This window comes from Phoca vitulina, unplaced genomic scaffold (genome assembly GCF_004348235.1).
Source record: "Phoca vitulina isolate PV1807 unplaced genomic scaffold, GSC_HSeal_1.0 scaffold6, whole genome shotgun sequence".
Lineage (NCBI taxonomy): Eukaryota > Metazoa > Chordata > Mammalia > Carnivora > Phocidae > Phoca > Phoca vitulina.
This window is the reverse complement of record NW_022589709.1, coordinates 29168101-29184344: the sequence shown is the minus strand read 5'-3', so window position 1 is coordinate 29184344 and position 16244 is coordinate 29168101. Positions and strand designations below refer to the sequence as shown.

The 16244-nt window shown below is 37.4% G+C and overlaps 1 protein-coding gene across 13 annotated transcripts in view; it reads left to right on the top strand.

The window, feature by feature from the left end:
- The window catches only part of PAM (peptidylglycine alpha-amidating monooxygenase), a 281181-nt gene that overhangs the window by 230692 nt on the left and 34245 nt on the right, over positions 1–16244 (top strand). For 7 of the 13 annotated variants that reach the window (XM_032403921.1, XM_032403919.1, XM_032403925.1 and 4 more), the window contains exon 15: positions 6118–6447. The exons of the other annotated variants lie outside the window; for them this stretch is intronic. In XM_032403921.1, the coding sequence (XP_032259812.1) occupies positions 6118–6447 (330 nt within the window). The remainder of the gene's footprint in view (positions 1–6117; positions 6448–16244) is intronic. 13 annotated transcript variants of the gene reach the window in all.

Genomic DNA, 16244 nt, shown 5'->3' with positions numbered 1-16244 from the left:
ATTTTGATTTTTCAATTCAGTAAAAGAAAAAAATAATAAAGTATACTTCATTTGCGATCCTTGAGCTGGTCATCATGATCATGTTTTATTTCAGGAAGGCTAGTAGGATCAATGTTAGTGATAAGTCAACAGTTAATAAACCAAATCAACTAACCAGAAGGGAAAATCAAATATGACTGAGTTATAAACCAAAATATTAAAATCTGAGAAGAAACGCTTTTATTTGTCCATTCCTCATATCTGTCTCATTAATCAGTTATGTTCCGTGTTGCAGTCTCATTAGCTTGGTTACTTGGCATATTTTGTCAGTGGCTAAACTGCTGATGAACATTCTGTTTACTTTCCATGTACCATAGAAATCACAGAGCAATAACAAAAGTTGTTTGTTTTAGGTAATAAAGTCCTAGTGACACGTGTGGGAAATGGGACTTCATATTCTGAAGATTACCAAATCATTCCTGATCATTTTTTTAAATGCCTCCACAATTAAGATTTTTACACTGTCTAAAAGTAGAGATACTTATTTTTTTATTCAATAATTTTAAAGCATTTTATTTAAAAAAAACTCATGAGGCGATTTTTCAACGTATGTTTCTCTTTCAGTTTATCTCACCATATTCCGGAAAGTAAACCAAAGAAATTTTCATGTTGATGGCAGGGAATAGTGAACGGTCCTTACTAAATAGAAAAATGCCCATTGAGTCATGGAGTAGTTAATGGAAGCACACAACTTAACGAATTGGGAGTTTAACTGGTAGTGTTTTAGATTTTCTCCTACTATGCTGTGTTCTTTTTCCTGACACATTAGCTGCTACCGCAGTTATGTTTTCCAAATCCAGACCCACCCAGCCAAATTGCTTTAAAGAACTAGAATATTTCTGCATTTTGTAAGATAAGAATCAAAGTTTGAGTGAGGAAAAAAAGAAATGGACTCACTGTAGCCTAAAATCATCAAAGAAATATTTTTATTTCTATTGATGGCAGAAGCAAAGTGTGACATTTTTAACAAATTATTATTCATTGCAGATTAATTTACTGAGTATCTGCTGTGATAGGTATAGTACTAATCACTGGAAATATGACAGTGAGTAAGAAATGAGAGGGTTGGTTTTTTTTTCATCTAAAATCACATTTATCCCTTTCCACCTGCCCCTTCCCAGATAATTTAAATGTACAAAAAAATTTTTAAGAAAATCTTACAGAATTTGATCATCCATGTAAGGTATATTGCTGGGAGAAGTTAAAACTATTGAAGAGACAGAAAACATTACTACCTTTTCAGACCAAAGGTAGCCAGTCATTACTTTTAGGCCATTTTTGTGCAAATCACTATCATACATAGATATTGACTAGTTTATAAGCATCTTATGTTATAATATGAAGAAGACAGGCCAGGAAAGGACAAAAAGAAACTTGTTCTGTTAAAGAGAACACCCAGCACCTGGGCTCAGAAGAGTTAAATAGAAAAAAAAATTAAATATAGTAAGATTGTCAAGTCCAAGGTATATTCACAGGAAAGAGTTTATTGGCCATTATAGAAAAAAAAGGGGGAACCTGGATCCAGTATAGTGATCAGTTAGAATGTGGGCCCCTCATTCAGGTTGCTCCTTCAAATCCCAGTTCAGCTTCCTCCCAGATATGCAGGTTAGTCCTTTACCATTCATTTCCTCATCTAAAATGAGGACAAGGAGTATTTTGTAGATATTAAATGTGTTAAATTGTATAAAGCAACTCAGCAAAGTGGGTAATGCTAAGCTCAAAAACAATATTAGCTATTACTATTATTATCATGTGTAGTTTATAAAGTAGTTGTTTATCTGTTATCTCTGTCAACAATAGGTAGGGTAACTATATATCCCAGTTTTTCCAGGATTGTCCTAGTTCATGCCTAGTATAAATATTAACAGCACCTTTTTTCTTCTCAAATGTGCCCCAGTTTGGGAAATAAATTACATGGTTATCTTAGCAGTGGGAGCCGGAATAAAATTAGAGAATAGCACTGTGAAATACGTATGTTGAAAGAGCTAAGAAAAAGTTGGGGTATAACCAAGGAGTGTCCAGGGGTCATGGGCTGCCATTGAAAGTCAGCTCCACAGAGGTAGAGCAGCTTAAATACCATTACAGACAGACTTTGACGTTGAAGGCAGGGATGAAAATCAGTTCTGAGGGAGGAGGGGAGGAGACTTTCAGCATGCCAATCAGATGGTAAGAATCCCAAATGAGTCCTGGTGGTAGGGAGGGAAAAAATGACGTTGATGTATCAGCATTGACGAATCAGTGGACTTTGTGATTCACTGGTGACAGAGGGACAAGTCCAGTTTTCTGGATTGATTGACCAAAAACATATTTCATCATCAAGAGAGATACTATAAAAAGAAGTATGGGGAGAAGATTAAGAGCTCAGTTTTAGACATGTCGAGTTCAAAATTCCTATGAAACAGACATCCAAGTGGAAATTTCCAGAGGGTGGTTTTATATATCAATTTGGTACAAGGAGAGCTCCAGATATGAGAATCATTTGTCTGGAGGCAGCAGCTGAAGCCTGGTGAATGGCTGATATTTCTTAGTAGGAAGAGGCCTTCACCAGGGGGAAGAAAGGATTCCAGGGAAAGACCTTAGAAAACAGCAACATTTTCATATGTTGGGCAGAAGAATAAGAGAAAGCAAAGATAACAGGTGGAGAAGATCTGGAAAGAACAACATTATAAGGAGAGAGTTTCGGAAGGGACCAGTGGGTTAAGATGCAGGGTCTCTGGGCTTTGGCAGCTAGGAGCTCTTGAGCAACTCATGAAGAAGTCCTACGGGGGTGACGGAAGACGTGGAAGCAGATGCCTTTGGCTTTGGAAAAAAAGAGGATATGAGGGGTGAAGTAGCCTTGTTCTGTCCAATGTGGCAGACACTAGCCACATGGAGCTATTTAAATTTGGATATAAATTAATTAAAAACAGTAAAATTTAAATTTAAATTCCTCAGTCACATTAGCCCCATTCCAAGTTCTCCGTAGCCCCAGGTGTGTAGTGGCTTTCATGTTGGGCAGCACAAGTATAAGGATATTCCCATTAGCCCAGAAACTGGAATTTGTTGAAGGAAAAGGGAAGCAGAAAAGTCTGAAAGACATACTACGTCAGAGGAGGGTCTCTCTTGCCTCCTTGACCGCTCAAGATAAATGCAGAGTGAGTGTGCTTTTAACCTGAGTCGAGTCTTTGGCAAAGAAGCTGTATTAGAAAAGAAAAGAGAAGGGGAGGGGAGCGAAAAGAGAAGGAGAGGAAAGGGAGAAGGAGAAGGAAGCATACAGGAAAGGCTCCAGGAGGGGTGGCATCCAGAACACTGGAGTAGGGCTAGTTCTTTCTCCAAAAACAGACTAAAAAAGAGACAGAGACAGAGAGAAAAAGTTCAAGTACAACTTCCTTTGGTACAGCTAGGAAGCAAATCACTACGTCAGCCGTAGTGACTTGGTGAGAAAATATAGGGCTATAACGTTAAAGGGGCTTTTTCTTTTCCATTATGAAAATCCCAATACTTGAATATGAGGTAAGAAATGATTTTTTTTTTTTTAATTTTAGGTAAACAACAGATTGAAACAGATGCATGTGCATGTTGCAACTAGAGTTTGTCTTTTTTGCTGGTAATTATAATAGCTACAATTCAGTGATACCTACTTTATGATATGCACTGGACTGGGCCTTTTACATTAACTTCTTGAAATCTGCAAAACAATTGTGAAAGGTAGTAAATCATTCATTATCTTTATAATGTTAAGTAACTTGCTTAAAGGCACAAAGTAGCCACTAAGTGTCAGGGTTGGATTCAAACACGGGTGTGAAATACACACCAACACTGGGCAGTAACAATCCAGGGAAAGACCTGAGTGCTGCCGGGGCACAGACCAATCCGACGGTCAAGGAAGGCTTCTTGGACGTGACACCTAAGTGAGATCTGAAGGCTTAGGAGCTAGTTGGTTACTGGGGAGAGCGTGTCCCAGGAAGGAGAAATATCTTGGAGTTGACCTTCAAGGAAGGGGAAGCCATATGGCTGTACCATAAACGGAGAAGAAAGAAGGGAATATTGAGAAATGAAACTGGGGTAAAGACCACACAACTTCCTCTGTTTATTTTCTCATCCATCCATTGCACTCAAGGTTAGATCTATATGGCTCAGAAAAACACTGAACATTTTAGGATTCCAGACATCCAGTACCCCAGAAGAGAAACACTCTGGTTTGTGCCTAAGGATGTAGGAGATAGCCATCTAGTGGTCTCTCTCTCTCTCTCTCGCACATGTAATCTCTATAAATGAGATGCAGCTCTGAAGCTCTGTTTTCACAAGGCCAGTGCAACCTGTGTGCAGCCAAGCCCATTACGTTGCTACAGTTTTGTCTTCCTAACCCAGTGATAATTGTAAATGACAATTTCACAGGAACCGGAGCACTGTGCATGTGCTATTTGATCACGGCTTTTGGATTTTTACGGACACACCTGAGTAACTATGCATAGTTGCAAGTCTGCGTTCCTCCATGAATATTAGCCTAATGACGTGGATTCAAGTTTTAAAATGCTGATTTTTGTCTGTCCCTGAAATAATCTTGCGTTTTATTTTCTATATAAATGTTTCATTGCACAACAGCACATTAAACTATTTCTGTTTAGTGTGGAGGGCAGGAGAATTTAGCAGTAATGGATTAATTTCTTTTCTGTGAGGCAAAATGCCACTGTGGCCTAACAGATTTGGTTGAGTTGTAATTTACTTTGTTCATTTTACTGAGATTGGCCCTATTACTTAGTAATTATTTTTTGATTGAAGATTTCACCTGGGATAAGCAGCTTTCATGGGCAAGAATTGAAAACCTACTTTGAATCATTAAACTAAGACTATTTGTAAACATGACAGGATCTCTTAGCATCATTTTGGAAAGACTTCATATCCCCTTGCACCAATTTGTAAATAATATATCCTTTAGTGGAATGTATCACAGCTAAACCAATTACCATTTTCATTTCCTAGTGGTCATAAAAAAAGATTTTATAAATATTAACTGATCATGCTATAAATGTAATTAAAACTTAAGCAGTAAGACTCCATAGTCATAACCGATTTCATTAGCAACACTTAGAATAGGGTGAGGAAAAAGAAGAAATGAGTGTTACCTTTGGGTTTGACTTAGGAAAGCAGATTTATGTTTCTATTGAGAACATAAACATGTTTTCCGTTCACATAGTTGATGTAAATGGATTTTAAGCCACAGATGTAAATGATGAGGATTAAAATGCTTCATGAACTTTTCATGGTCATATTTTATATCTGTCATAATGCTCTATAAATAATTTATTGTCATGGAATTAGGTTATCATAGCCAAGTTTACTTTTTAGTATAGAAAGACATGAAGTGTATTTTACTGATGAATCATTCCAATGATATTAGCTTATTAAAATCTTTTCTTTTGTTTGAAAGTGATTTAAAGTATTCTTTTCTAGCAAAATTATTTTTCGGGAATTCATTTTTTTCTTGTTTAAAATGAACAACTGGAGCTACTTACAGTAGCACTGCCAGCAAAATAATAATAATAAAACTTTGGTTTTCCAATTTCCAAAGAGATGCATATCTGTTAGATTTCTTGTATTTCATAGCATATGCTGAAAAATATACATTTAATTTCTTGTACATTATCCTCTAACAGGCTTTGAAAGACTACTTCAAAGGGTTTTCCTTGAAGATAGCTGCTTTCTGATGTAGCTGTTGATAGTATTTTTAGAAATCTGATGAACTCTAACTTCCAAATCAATCCAGCTATACTGTGAAAACCATTTATTGAAACATGCCATGCAATCACATATGCATCGTTTTGTTTCCACTAATATGCAAATAGAGGTTATCTGGTGTTACTGGCTCCGGAGATAACTGAATAAATACGTGGTATATAAAATGAAATGTGAAGCATGTTATTTTTTTTCATTGTTCTGGAAAATCATCTTCTTTCCCTCATGCTTGAACATCTGAGAGCAGCCTTCTCTCTCACTTATTATGACGAATCAGGAGATGGTATTCTTTAGGCACAAAATCTTGTAAATTTTGCAATCTTATCAACTCTCCACCCCTTATCTCTTCTCTTTTTTTCACAGGTGATTTCTATTCACTACTTTCCAAGCTGCTAGGAGAAAGGGAAGATGTTGTTCATGTGCATAAATATAATCCTACAGAAAAGGCAGAATCAGAATCAGAATCAGACCTGGTAGCTGAGATTGCAAACGTAGTCCAAAAGAAGGATCTTGGTCGATCTGATACCAGAGAGAGTGCAGAGCATGAGGAGAGGGGCAATGCTATTCTTGTCAGAGACAGAATTCACAAATTCCACAGACTAGAGTCTACTTTGAGGCCAGCAGAAAGCAGAGTTTTGTCATTTCAGCAGCCCCTACCTGGTGAAGGCACCTGGGAACCAGAACACACAGGAGGTGCGTTTAGGGCTTCTTTGAAAGAACAAACTATGAAATGCTACAATCCACATTAGCAAAATCTGAAGGGAATAAAAATGCATGGGTGAAAAAACTTACCCATCAAAAGAACTTATCAGAAAAAAAAAAAAAAAAATTACTCAGATCTGGGTTATCAGATATCACCTTTGTTTGAGTCTTTTTGTTTGTTTGTTTTGGTCCGATACCACATAAATTCCGTTTCCATTTAATCGATGAGCCAAAATTACCAGGACCAAAAATATCTAGATCATGTTGGGGAGGGTGGCACATGAAATTCAGGGTAACAAATTCTTACCATGTTGGTATTCTCTATTCTGCTCGATGGAAAGAAACTGAAAATCCAGCACCTGATGTGCAAAGTTTCAGTGTATGAAATGCTTATATGCTGCCTTCTTTTAAGGTAGTTAAGTTCCTTGCAAAGGAATCTTATACTTCCAACATTCTCTTCCAATTGATTTGTAAAATACAACCATTTTTACGACTTTGATTTCTTAAGTTCCATTATCAATTACTATCTTAATTGGAAAATTGAGTAGTTATTTCTGAGGGGACCTCCAGCAAGTTAGAAACTTGGAGATTTTCCTTTATTTCTAACCGGGACTGGCTTCCATAATTAGAGGACAACACCTTATTCCCTTCAGGTTTCTGTCCCAGCAAGCTATGGATGCCTCATCTTTGTCTCTAACTGTGCTGTGGCCTCTGTCATATTGATTGTGTTTCATGTTACTTGCTAATGTGGAAAGCCAGGTAATACAGCATGTGGAGATGATCTCTGAAAAAGTAACGGACATGGGTGCATGGCAGCCATCCATGCGTGGGCTGGAATGGCGCCGGCTGCCAGCTTGGTGTTTTCAAATACAGCTTTGCAGGAAGCCGTAAGTTAGTCAACACCCAGCTGATTTTTATTTATAATTGAAAAAAATTAGCATGAGGTGCCTTTTGCTCACACAGAAGTTTCAAGCACTGTCCGTTGGGACTGATCTAATAGTTTCGATGGGATGTTAACTGGGACCCAGATTTTTGCGTCTTCATATTTAAATAGGATCAGCCCTGCTCTGACTCCTTCTAAATTTATCTAATGAAACTATTTCTCAAGAGGGGGTCCCCAAATTGCATTGCATCAGAATCACATACAGTGCTTATGAAAAATCTGGACTCCTGAATCCTATCAGAGAACAACCAAATTGACATTTCTGGGTGTGGTGCCTAGAAAATCTTGCAGTTTATCATGCCCCTATCCATTTCATAGAGAGACTCGAGTGTCTTTCTGAACCTCTATATGAAGGACAGTACATGGTAACCCATACAACCCGAAAATATAAAAGGCAGAAGGGCCTTTTTGGTGAGAATACAATTCTATTCAAGTGTGAAGTGTTAAGAGTTGCGTCATACTTCATTCCATGACTTCCCTCTGGCACTCCTGAATTTGAAATAATATGGCAGTCATTTATAGGTATCATAAGTGTCCATCTAAAAATCATAGTTTGACTTAAGGCACTGTATTTCTAAAACCTATTTAGCTTTTCTAAGAAAGAAATATTTAAAATACCCCCAATACATTTACTTGCTAGATCTCATACCTTACAGGGTGGTCAAAATGGCAGTGCCCAGGGAGAAAATGTTTCTGCAGGATCTGGGTCAGGAAATTTCCTTTCATTTTAAATATGTGGGTAAATGTCACTGAATTAAATAAAACAATGAGTCATAGAAACATACAGCACGAATCCTAATTATAGAAAGGAAATGTGCATGTATTTCCTTTCTGAAATGATTTATTTTAGTGTTACTTCACTACTCTGATTCAATAACTTTTTAAACATTAAATTCAAAATAGCAAAACTTGTTTTTTAGGTAAGCTATTTCTGAAAGTCTTTTTCTTTTCAATTTTCTTTCACTGTTTACCATAACACAACGTAATAGCTAACCTTAATTGAAAATGTTTCATTCCTTTGTGTAAGCCAGGGAAAGACCTATCCTCAAGAAGCTTCCATTTGCAAAGAAGAAAGTAGGAAGTTATTAGCATACAATATCCTAATAAAATATATTAGTAGTCTAATTTATGTATATTTCCCAGGGTATGAATAAGGGGAATAAATTTGATGGAAAACTTTCCCTTAGTTTTCTCATACCCTTTCTTTACTTTAGACAAAACTGAGAATGGGGTCCTAATGGTCTGGAAGAATTAACTGTCTCCCTAAAATGCCCAATGTGCTGTAAGGAATTATATTAGCTTCAAAGAAGAAGGTGGTTTCTCATATGAAATTATTACAAAAATGAAAATGTAAGGCTATCATGTTGCTCAATATGATAACTCATACTCATTTCATATATCTTTGAGACTTATCTTAATTTTCAAATGGAGACACTAGACATGTTAACCCATTTCGATGAGGTCACAGAGTCTGAGTTTAAAACTTGGACTTTATGACTGTACTTAAAAGTAGAATATGCACTTTCTAGTTCTTTACACTTCATTGCAGTTGTGCTCAAAATACTGGGCTAATTGGTTTGCCCAGTTCAGATACACCTCCCAGGAGCTCTGGACCATCACTGCTTAGAAGCTGGAGACTTCTACTCCGAACCCTGTTCTGATGTCCATAGTTCTTGGCACGAGCACAACCCAATACGGGTGCATTTTATGCTGCCGCACTTTAGATTCCATTGACTGGACCGTATTTTGGAACTGTAATGCAGTAATGGCTTCCATCCAGCTGATTTGAGTGGTCAAAGTGGATCAGCTCAAAAATCTGGATGTGACTGTGTGTGGTAGGCCCAGGACTACCTAAGGGTTTCAAAAGCAGCACCATTTTGTAGACTTTGAGATTGGTCTGAATTCCACGTGGTCCCACACCCTGGTGACTGCCTTTAACATTGAGTTCCCACCTCATAATGGGTTGAGTATCAGTGGACACAGGCTCTATGATGAGCACAACAGAACCTTCCTACTTTGCTGTAAAGTCTTTACCATTCCCAAGAACAACATGGTTAAGTACTGTGTATTTAGTGTGTCTTTAAGAGTGCAAACATCCACAAATAGCACCCTTTTTAAGGTCTTATCTTTGTGACCTTTGGTGGGTCTGTTCTGAAGACTCTTCTCCCAATAGTCATGGAATTTCCTGGACAGGTGCAAACCAGAGGTTTCCAGCTATTGCTGGAAAGGGCGTGCCTCAAATGGGAAGCAGTGGTTGCAGACTCCACACCACACACACACATGCATGCAAACAACACACACATGTGTGTGCACTGCATGCACACAATACAGCTTGCCCCAGAAGGATTCTGCATTTGGCCAAAATAAAATTTGAAAACCATTCCACAGAGGTGATATGATGTGGAACACTTCAGGCTCTGCAGCCTGACTTCCTGGCTTTGAATGAATGCTAACTACACCAATAATTATGTGATCCCTGGGAAAGTTTAAAAAAGAAATTCTCTGGGCTTTAGTTTTCTCATTGATAAAAATGAGGATTATAACAGTACATTCCTCATAGGGTTGAAGTGAGGGTTAGATAACATTTCTTTGTATCAGAAAATACATGGAAAGTGCTTTGAACAGGTTCTGGAACACAGAAACTACTTAATAAATGTTGTAATGCATTAACAATAATTATGATTATAATTGTCACCATTCATGTCATGTTGGATTAAGATGTCAAAATTTTATTTTATTTTTTTCATAAAGATTTTATTTATTTATTTAACTGACACAGAGAGAGAGACAGCTAGAGAAAGAACACAAGCAGGGGGAGTGGGAGAGGGAAAAGCAGGCTTCCCGCCAAGCAGGGAGCCCAATGTGGGGCTTGATCCCAGGACCCTGGGATCATGACCTGAGCTGAAGGCAGACGCTTAACCAACTGAGCCACCCAGGTGCCCCAAGATTTCAAAATTTTGAACACCAAAGTAATAGAACTAAATATTAATTACTTCAACTTAAGCAGCATCCATGAGAGAATTTCCTTGGAATGTGTAGGAAAGCTGTAAAATTTGGCACTCCAATTTGATAAATTCAGAAAATGACTTGGCAGTGTTCTACCATAATGGGAGTTGTGGCTCTTGAAATCTCTGATCACTTATATCGATCTGCCTTTATGTTTGCCTGTGATCCATGATGTGCAGTTGTGAAAATATTCAACTAGGTAAACTGAGAAGCAAACACACTCCTTTTTACACTTAACATCATTTGGTTTCTACCATTAGTTTGATACAGGTATGAAACAATATTAGTAGGATAGGTATAAAATCTTAGTCTTAATTCTAGTTGCCTTCTGGAAACCAAACTCATTGAAAAATAAATTTAAAACTGCAGATTGCTATTCTCAGTGGCAGATTTGATTGGACTACTATTTGCTAGCATACAGAAGCCTGATTCAGCATATACTGCATACCTCTGGACATCAAAAAATAATATCTGCATTTGTGTGATGCCTCTTATCAGTTAAAAGAACTCACAGACTTTTTAAATATTCTTATGAATATTTGGATTTTACTTAATTTCTATGGACAACTTTTAACTCACTCAGAGTCCAAACTTCTAACATATTTCAGTCACACACGCTTACCTCTGAGTTCTTCACATCTTATAGGATTCCCAGGGTAAAATAAAGCATTCAATTCGCTGAATTTTCTCTCTGGAGGGAATAATAAAATAATAAAAACACATACATAGCCCTCCCTGTGAGCCAGGCGAGGTGTTTTAGATGCATTAACTTATTTAATCCCCACAACAACCGTATTTATAAACCCATTTAGAGAGGAAGAAACTGAGGCATAGAAAGATTAAGTCACATGCCGCAAGTGCCATAGCTCAAGGAACCACAATTCAAAGCCAGTCAGACTTGCTCCAAGTCTCGGTTTTTAATCACTGTTATTCTGCCTCTCACAATAACATAAAATAGATAGACAGACACATACATACATACATACGTACGTAATAGATAAGAAGGAAGGCCAGAGGGAAGCATGATGGCTGGGTTTTTTATTGTTATGTTAATCACCATACATTACATCATTATGATGGCTGGTTTTTGTCCAATCATCCCATCATCTCATCTACAATTGTAATTAACACTAGGTGCAGATTACCTTTTTTTTAAGATTTTATTTATTTTATTTGAGAGCAAGCATGAGCCGGGGGATGGGCAGAGGGAGAAGCAGACTCCCCACTGAGCCCAAGAAGGGAACAAGAGGCTTGTGGAGGGCTCGATCCCAGGACCCTGGGATCATGACCTGAGCTGAAGGCAAATGCTTAACCGACTGAGCCACCTAGGCACCCCTAGGTGTAGATTACTTTTGATCATAGTTTCCCAGTCAGTATCCAAACATTTTGACCAAGTTGAAGATCTCATTTGCAATTAAATTTTAAAAAGAAAAGGAACACTACATCAAAAACTAATGATGTAATGTATGGTGATTAACATAACAATAAAAAATTAAAAGAAAAGAAATTCTGCTAGTGCTTTTGAGCCCTAGTTATATCTTAATTCTCTTCCTCACTTCATCCCCATTAAATGAAACATTATAATTTAAGTCTTATTTTCTTTCTGACTTGGGTATAAATATTTCTCCTGTAGTTTCAGTTAATTATGGTTACTGCTGGCACTTCTGATGAATAATAATCCCTGACCAAAATAAGGCATCTTTTCCTCACTAGATGAGAATTTGCAAGCATAGAAAAAGCCACCACTGCCTTCTGTTCTTGTTGAAGCTGTCTAGTGATTTCATCAGGGTCTTTTACTTAAAATTAAGTGTGAGGAGCCCCGTTCCACTGGAGTGAAGTCACAGCTCTGGGTTTGAAATTATGTTTTGTTTCAACTTTATTTAATTCTGTTAGTTCTTCTGTAACACAGATGAATGAGTGCCCTTTTAAATGCTTATTAATAATTTCATATGAAAGCAGCATTGATCACTAACATTAATCTCTCTCTTGGAGAGGTATAATTCATTAATTCTTAGTGATTTATTGATACAATTTTAATAGTAATGTTTACTTTTTTTCTGAAAGTAGTAACTTTTTTCCTGAATATACAGCCAGAATATGGCTGCACATCTACCTTTATAATGCATGTAAGAATTCTTCTGAAATAATCCCATTATTTGACATCTGAATTTAAGGCAACTGACACTTAGATTTGGGAATGGTTTGCCCAAGGTCATGTGTAAGAAATTTGTGTTAATTTTCAAATTAAAACTGTAAGGCTACAACATTAGTCATCTACTGAATCACTTAAAGAAATCTGAACTCTAATTTTTAACTTCTCCATGATTGAAAATATTAAGTTGAAGTTAGAACCCAAATATATTTTATCATATAATTTTTTTAATAAGGATTTGAAATATTTCTTAATTGGGGATTAGGAGATAATCATCCTTGATATTGATGACTGAAGTCTGGCCCAAGCCTAAAGTTCCTCTCCTGTGAAATGAGAAAATGACCTGGGATGAGCCAATATTGCACTACCATTCTGTGATTCTCCTGTAACGATGGGCAGGGATTGGAAGAACCTCAGTATGAATTCCATATACACATACCACTGGTCCTAAATGATTGCCTGGATTCTTGATCATTTCATCTTAAAGGGCACAGCCTTGAACCACCTAATGATGAAAAAGATGGTGACACTGGAAGCAAAAACATCAATCAACCAAGCTAACGTTCACAGAAGAGAACATGAACTCAGTTTTCCTTTAACTATTTTAGAATTCCCAGTGAACACAGGGACCTAGATCCTGAGAATTTTGAGGTCTTGGGTAGGCAGTCTTAATAAATGTGCTATGGTATTTGAAAATGAAATTTAAAATAATATATAATATTATATAAATAATATATAAACAAAGTACAATCTCTCCAAAAATTTTGCCACGCACAAAGTAGTTCTCCTTTGCATTGATTCAGTACTAAAAGAACCAGGTTGCTCGCAGTGTTAACCTTCTGATTTCCTTATATATTACCTTTACTGTTCTGAAAATTCACCAAAAGTATATGTTTTAATAAGTACCTTCCAGATATTTACACTGCTTTTCCTTCTTGAAAATTTCCAACCTAAAGGGACTCTCATATGTAACAAAATAGGCTAACAACCTCTCAATCATTGCTTTTTGCAGACTTTTGAGTGCTTGCCAATCTAAGGTCAGTGATAATTGGGATCATTCGTAGCCAGATTAAAGTTTATTACACAGTATTTCCAATATTTTATGAAATTCACATTTGTCCCCGGACAGTATAGTTATTTTGGACACCGCATATATTTCTTATTAGAATTAGTATCTCTGGACCTTCACAAGCACCTAGCTTCCGGTGCCTGCCGGTGAACCCCTGAATAGAAATGTTCCAGGAAACATGATATTTATTTCTTTTCTTGAATGAAAATAATTAACCAATTATCATTTTTATTGAGTCTCTTAACAGTGTCTTCAGCACAGTGCTGGGGGTAAAAAGAGATAGTACAAAAGAATGACAAGATGATAAGGGTGTTTAAATGCTAGTTGACAATATAGACAAGTAGAGACTGGATCATAGAGTTCCATTTAGTGCATTTCTCAGGCCATTACAGTGGGCCAGGCCCTGCGTGAGACTTGGTAAATACGACATGATTCCCTGCCCTCAAGAAATTCCTTCTGGAAAAAAATTAAAAATAAAAAAGAAATAAAAAAAGAAATAAAAAAAAAAAAATTCCTTCTGGCTGCAGTGCTTCTGGACTCTGAGAATCTGTTGAAAGCAATTCAGTATCTCCGTTGTCATGATGTTCAAGGTTCCCTGGAAGCCCATCCAAACTCTTCAGGAGCTGGGGAATGAGCACAGAATGATGACCGCCAAATGGACAAGCTGTAACTGAGATGAGAATGAATGACATATAACCTGAAATTCAAGCAACTTTAAAATAATTTAAAACATTCTCTTTGGGGAATGATTTATCCATCTGTTGATCTGTCTAGACATATCTAATTGTCAGGCTTATACCACTATTTCCAGAGTTCACTTTCAAAAACACAATTTTAATCATGTCGCCCCATGCTTGAAAACCTTCAGGGGCTCCCAGTCACCTGGAGCAGCAATTTGCGTCCTTCTTTCCTATTATGACAAGTGTAATAGATGATGAATGTTATTCATCTGAGTAGCCCCATTCACATCCACTGCTGTGCCCAGAACTGTTTGCAAATGTCAGCGTACCAGCTGCAACTCTGTCCCCTTCTCTTCAACTCAAGAAGGCGTATCAGAGCATTGTCATGAGTGACAATGACATTCTCATGTGCTCTAAATATATTTCAAAAGTAAATTATTCCCAAACTCTGTGCTTTACTGCTACTAATAATGCACTTGCAGCATGCCTCAGAATGAATCATCGTAGAGATCAAGACACCGCAGCTCAGACTTATATTCATTCATTGTTAAATCCACACCCCTTTGTGTGGTATAAGGCACATTTTCCAGTCTAAACTAACTCTCCAGGCCTGTTAATCCCGCCAGCCGATGCCCTAAGCCCTCCTGGACATACACAGGCATCTTTCCAGATTACTTAAAGATCTTGAAACACATTCTGCAGTTGTAAACATCCTCACTTTTGATCTTTCTGACCGAAATATTCTCTGCCCTCTTCTGCACTCAGCGAACCCCCACTTACCTTTAAGTGCAAACACAAGTGTTTATTTCTCTGGGAAACCTCCCAGGTATGACCTTCACCCTGCCCTCTCCCAGCCAAGCCCCAGGAAGGATTACGGTCCCTCTCCTGTGTTCCGGCACTGCATCGTGTCATAAGTATTCAGTTTCCGTTTTCTCTCATTTCATTCTACACATTCTTCAAGGCCGAAAACCGTATTTTACTTCCTGTTCCCGGAATCTAGCATAATGCCTTACGTAGACAATACACGTAGGGAATACTTGTTGAAGATGCTTCAGCCAAAGTTGTAGGCAGAACTGATCTAGGCATTCACTTGTGCTGTCTCATTAATTTTTACTAAAGAAAAATTAAATATGCAAAAGTAAAGAGACTTTGAATGAAGTGGTACTATTTCCTTAAGTACAGTTGAGAAAATTACTTCGAAATGTTTATCTTCACCCCAGCATCCTCTCAAGCTTGTGGAAGCTCATTATCCAGGTCCTGTGCTTCCCTTTCTTCCTCCAGTCTGTAGTTCCTGTCTCTAAGGATTTCATTTCATGTTGCCCCGTCCTCCAGAAGATGGGAAGGAGAAATGAGACTCGAATTGCTGCTTTTCTACTTCTCAGCGTTTCTATTGAAGCATTTGAGAGAGAAAGAAACATTGACACTGATACAGTAGATCTCACAGTATCTTCATAACTTTACATCCGCAGTTAGTATAGCGAATCCATACAGCGTGCCTCTTTATTCATGAGCACATTTATAAAAGGAATTAACACAAATAAACCCACGTGTTCTCTAAGTATAAATGTATTCTGATGAGAAATGAAAATAACTTGGAAATCGTCCAGTCACAAAATTTCTGTTATGTTTCACTTCTCTTATGTTAGGAAACCATGAAATGCAAGCAATGAAAGTGTCTCTCCATACCCATCGTTACAGGAATACTCACGTTCAGAGGAATGAGATCGGTATCTCAGGTTCCTTGTACAAGAGATAATTAGTCATGGTTTATTATAGGGTCTCGTATACTGAACATCCAGAATTTACACAGGAGTTAGATCATTCATACGTGCACGCACACACATACACACACACACACAGAGGCTTCTTGTCCACGCTTGCTATTTATTCACATGTAAAAGCTTTGAATTAAAATGATGCCATCCATGTTGCCATATT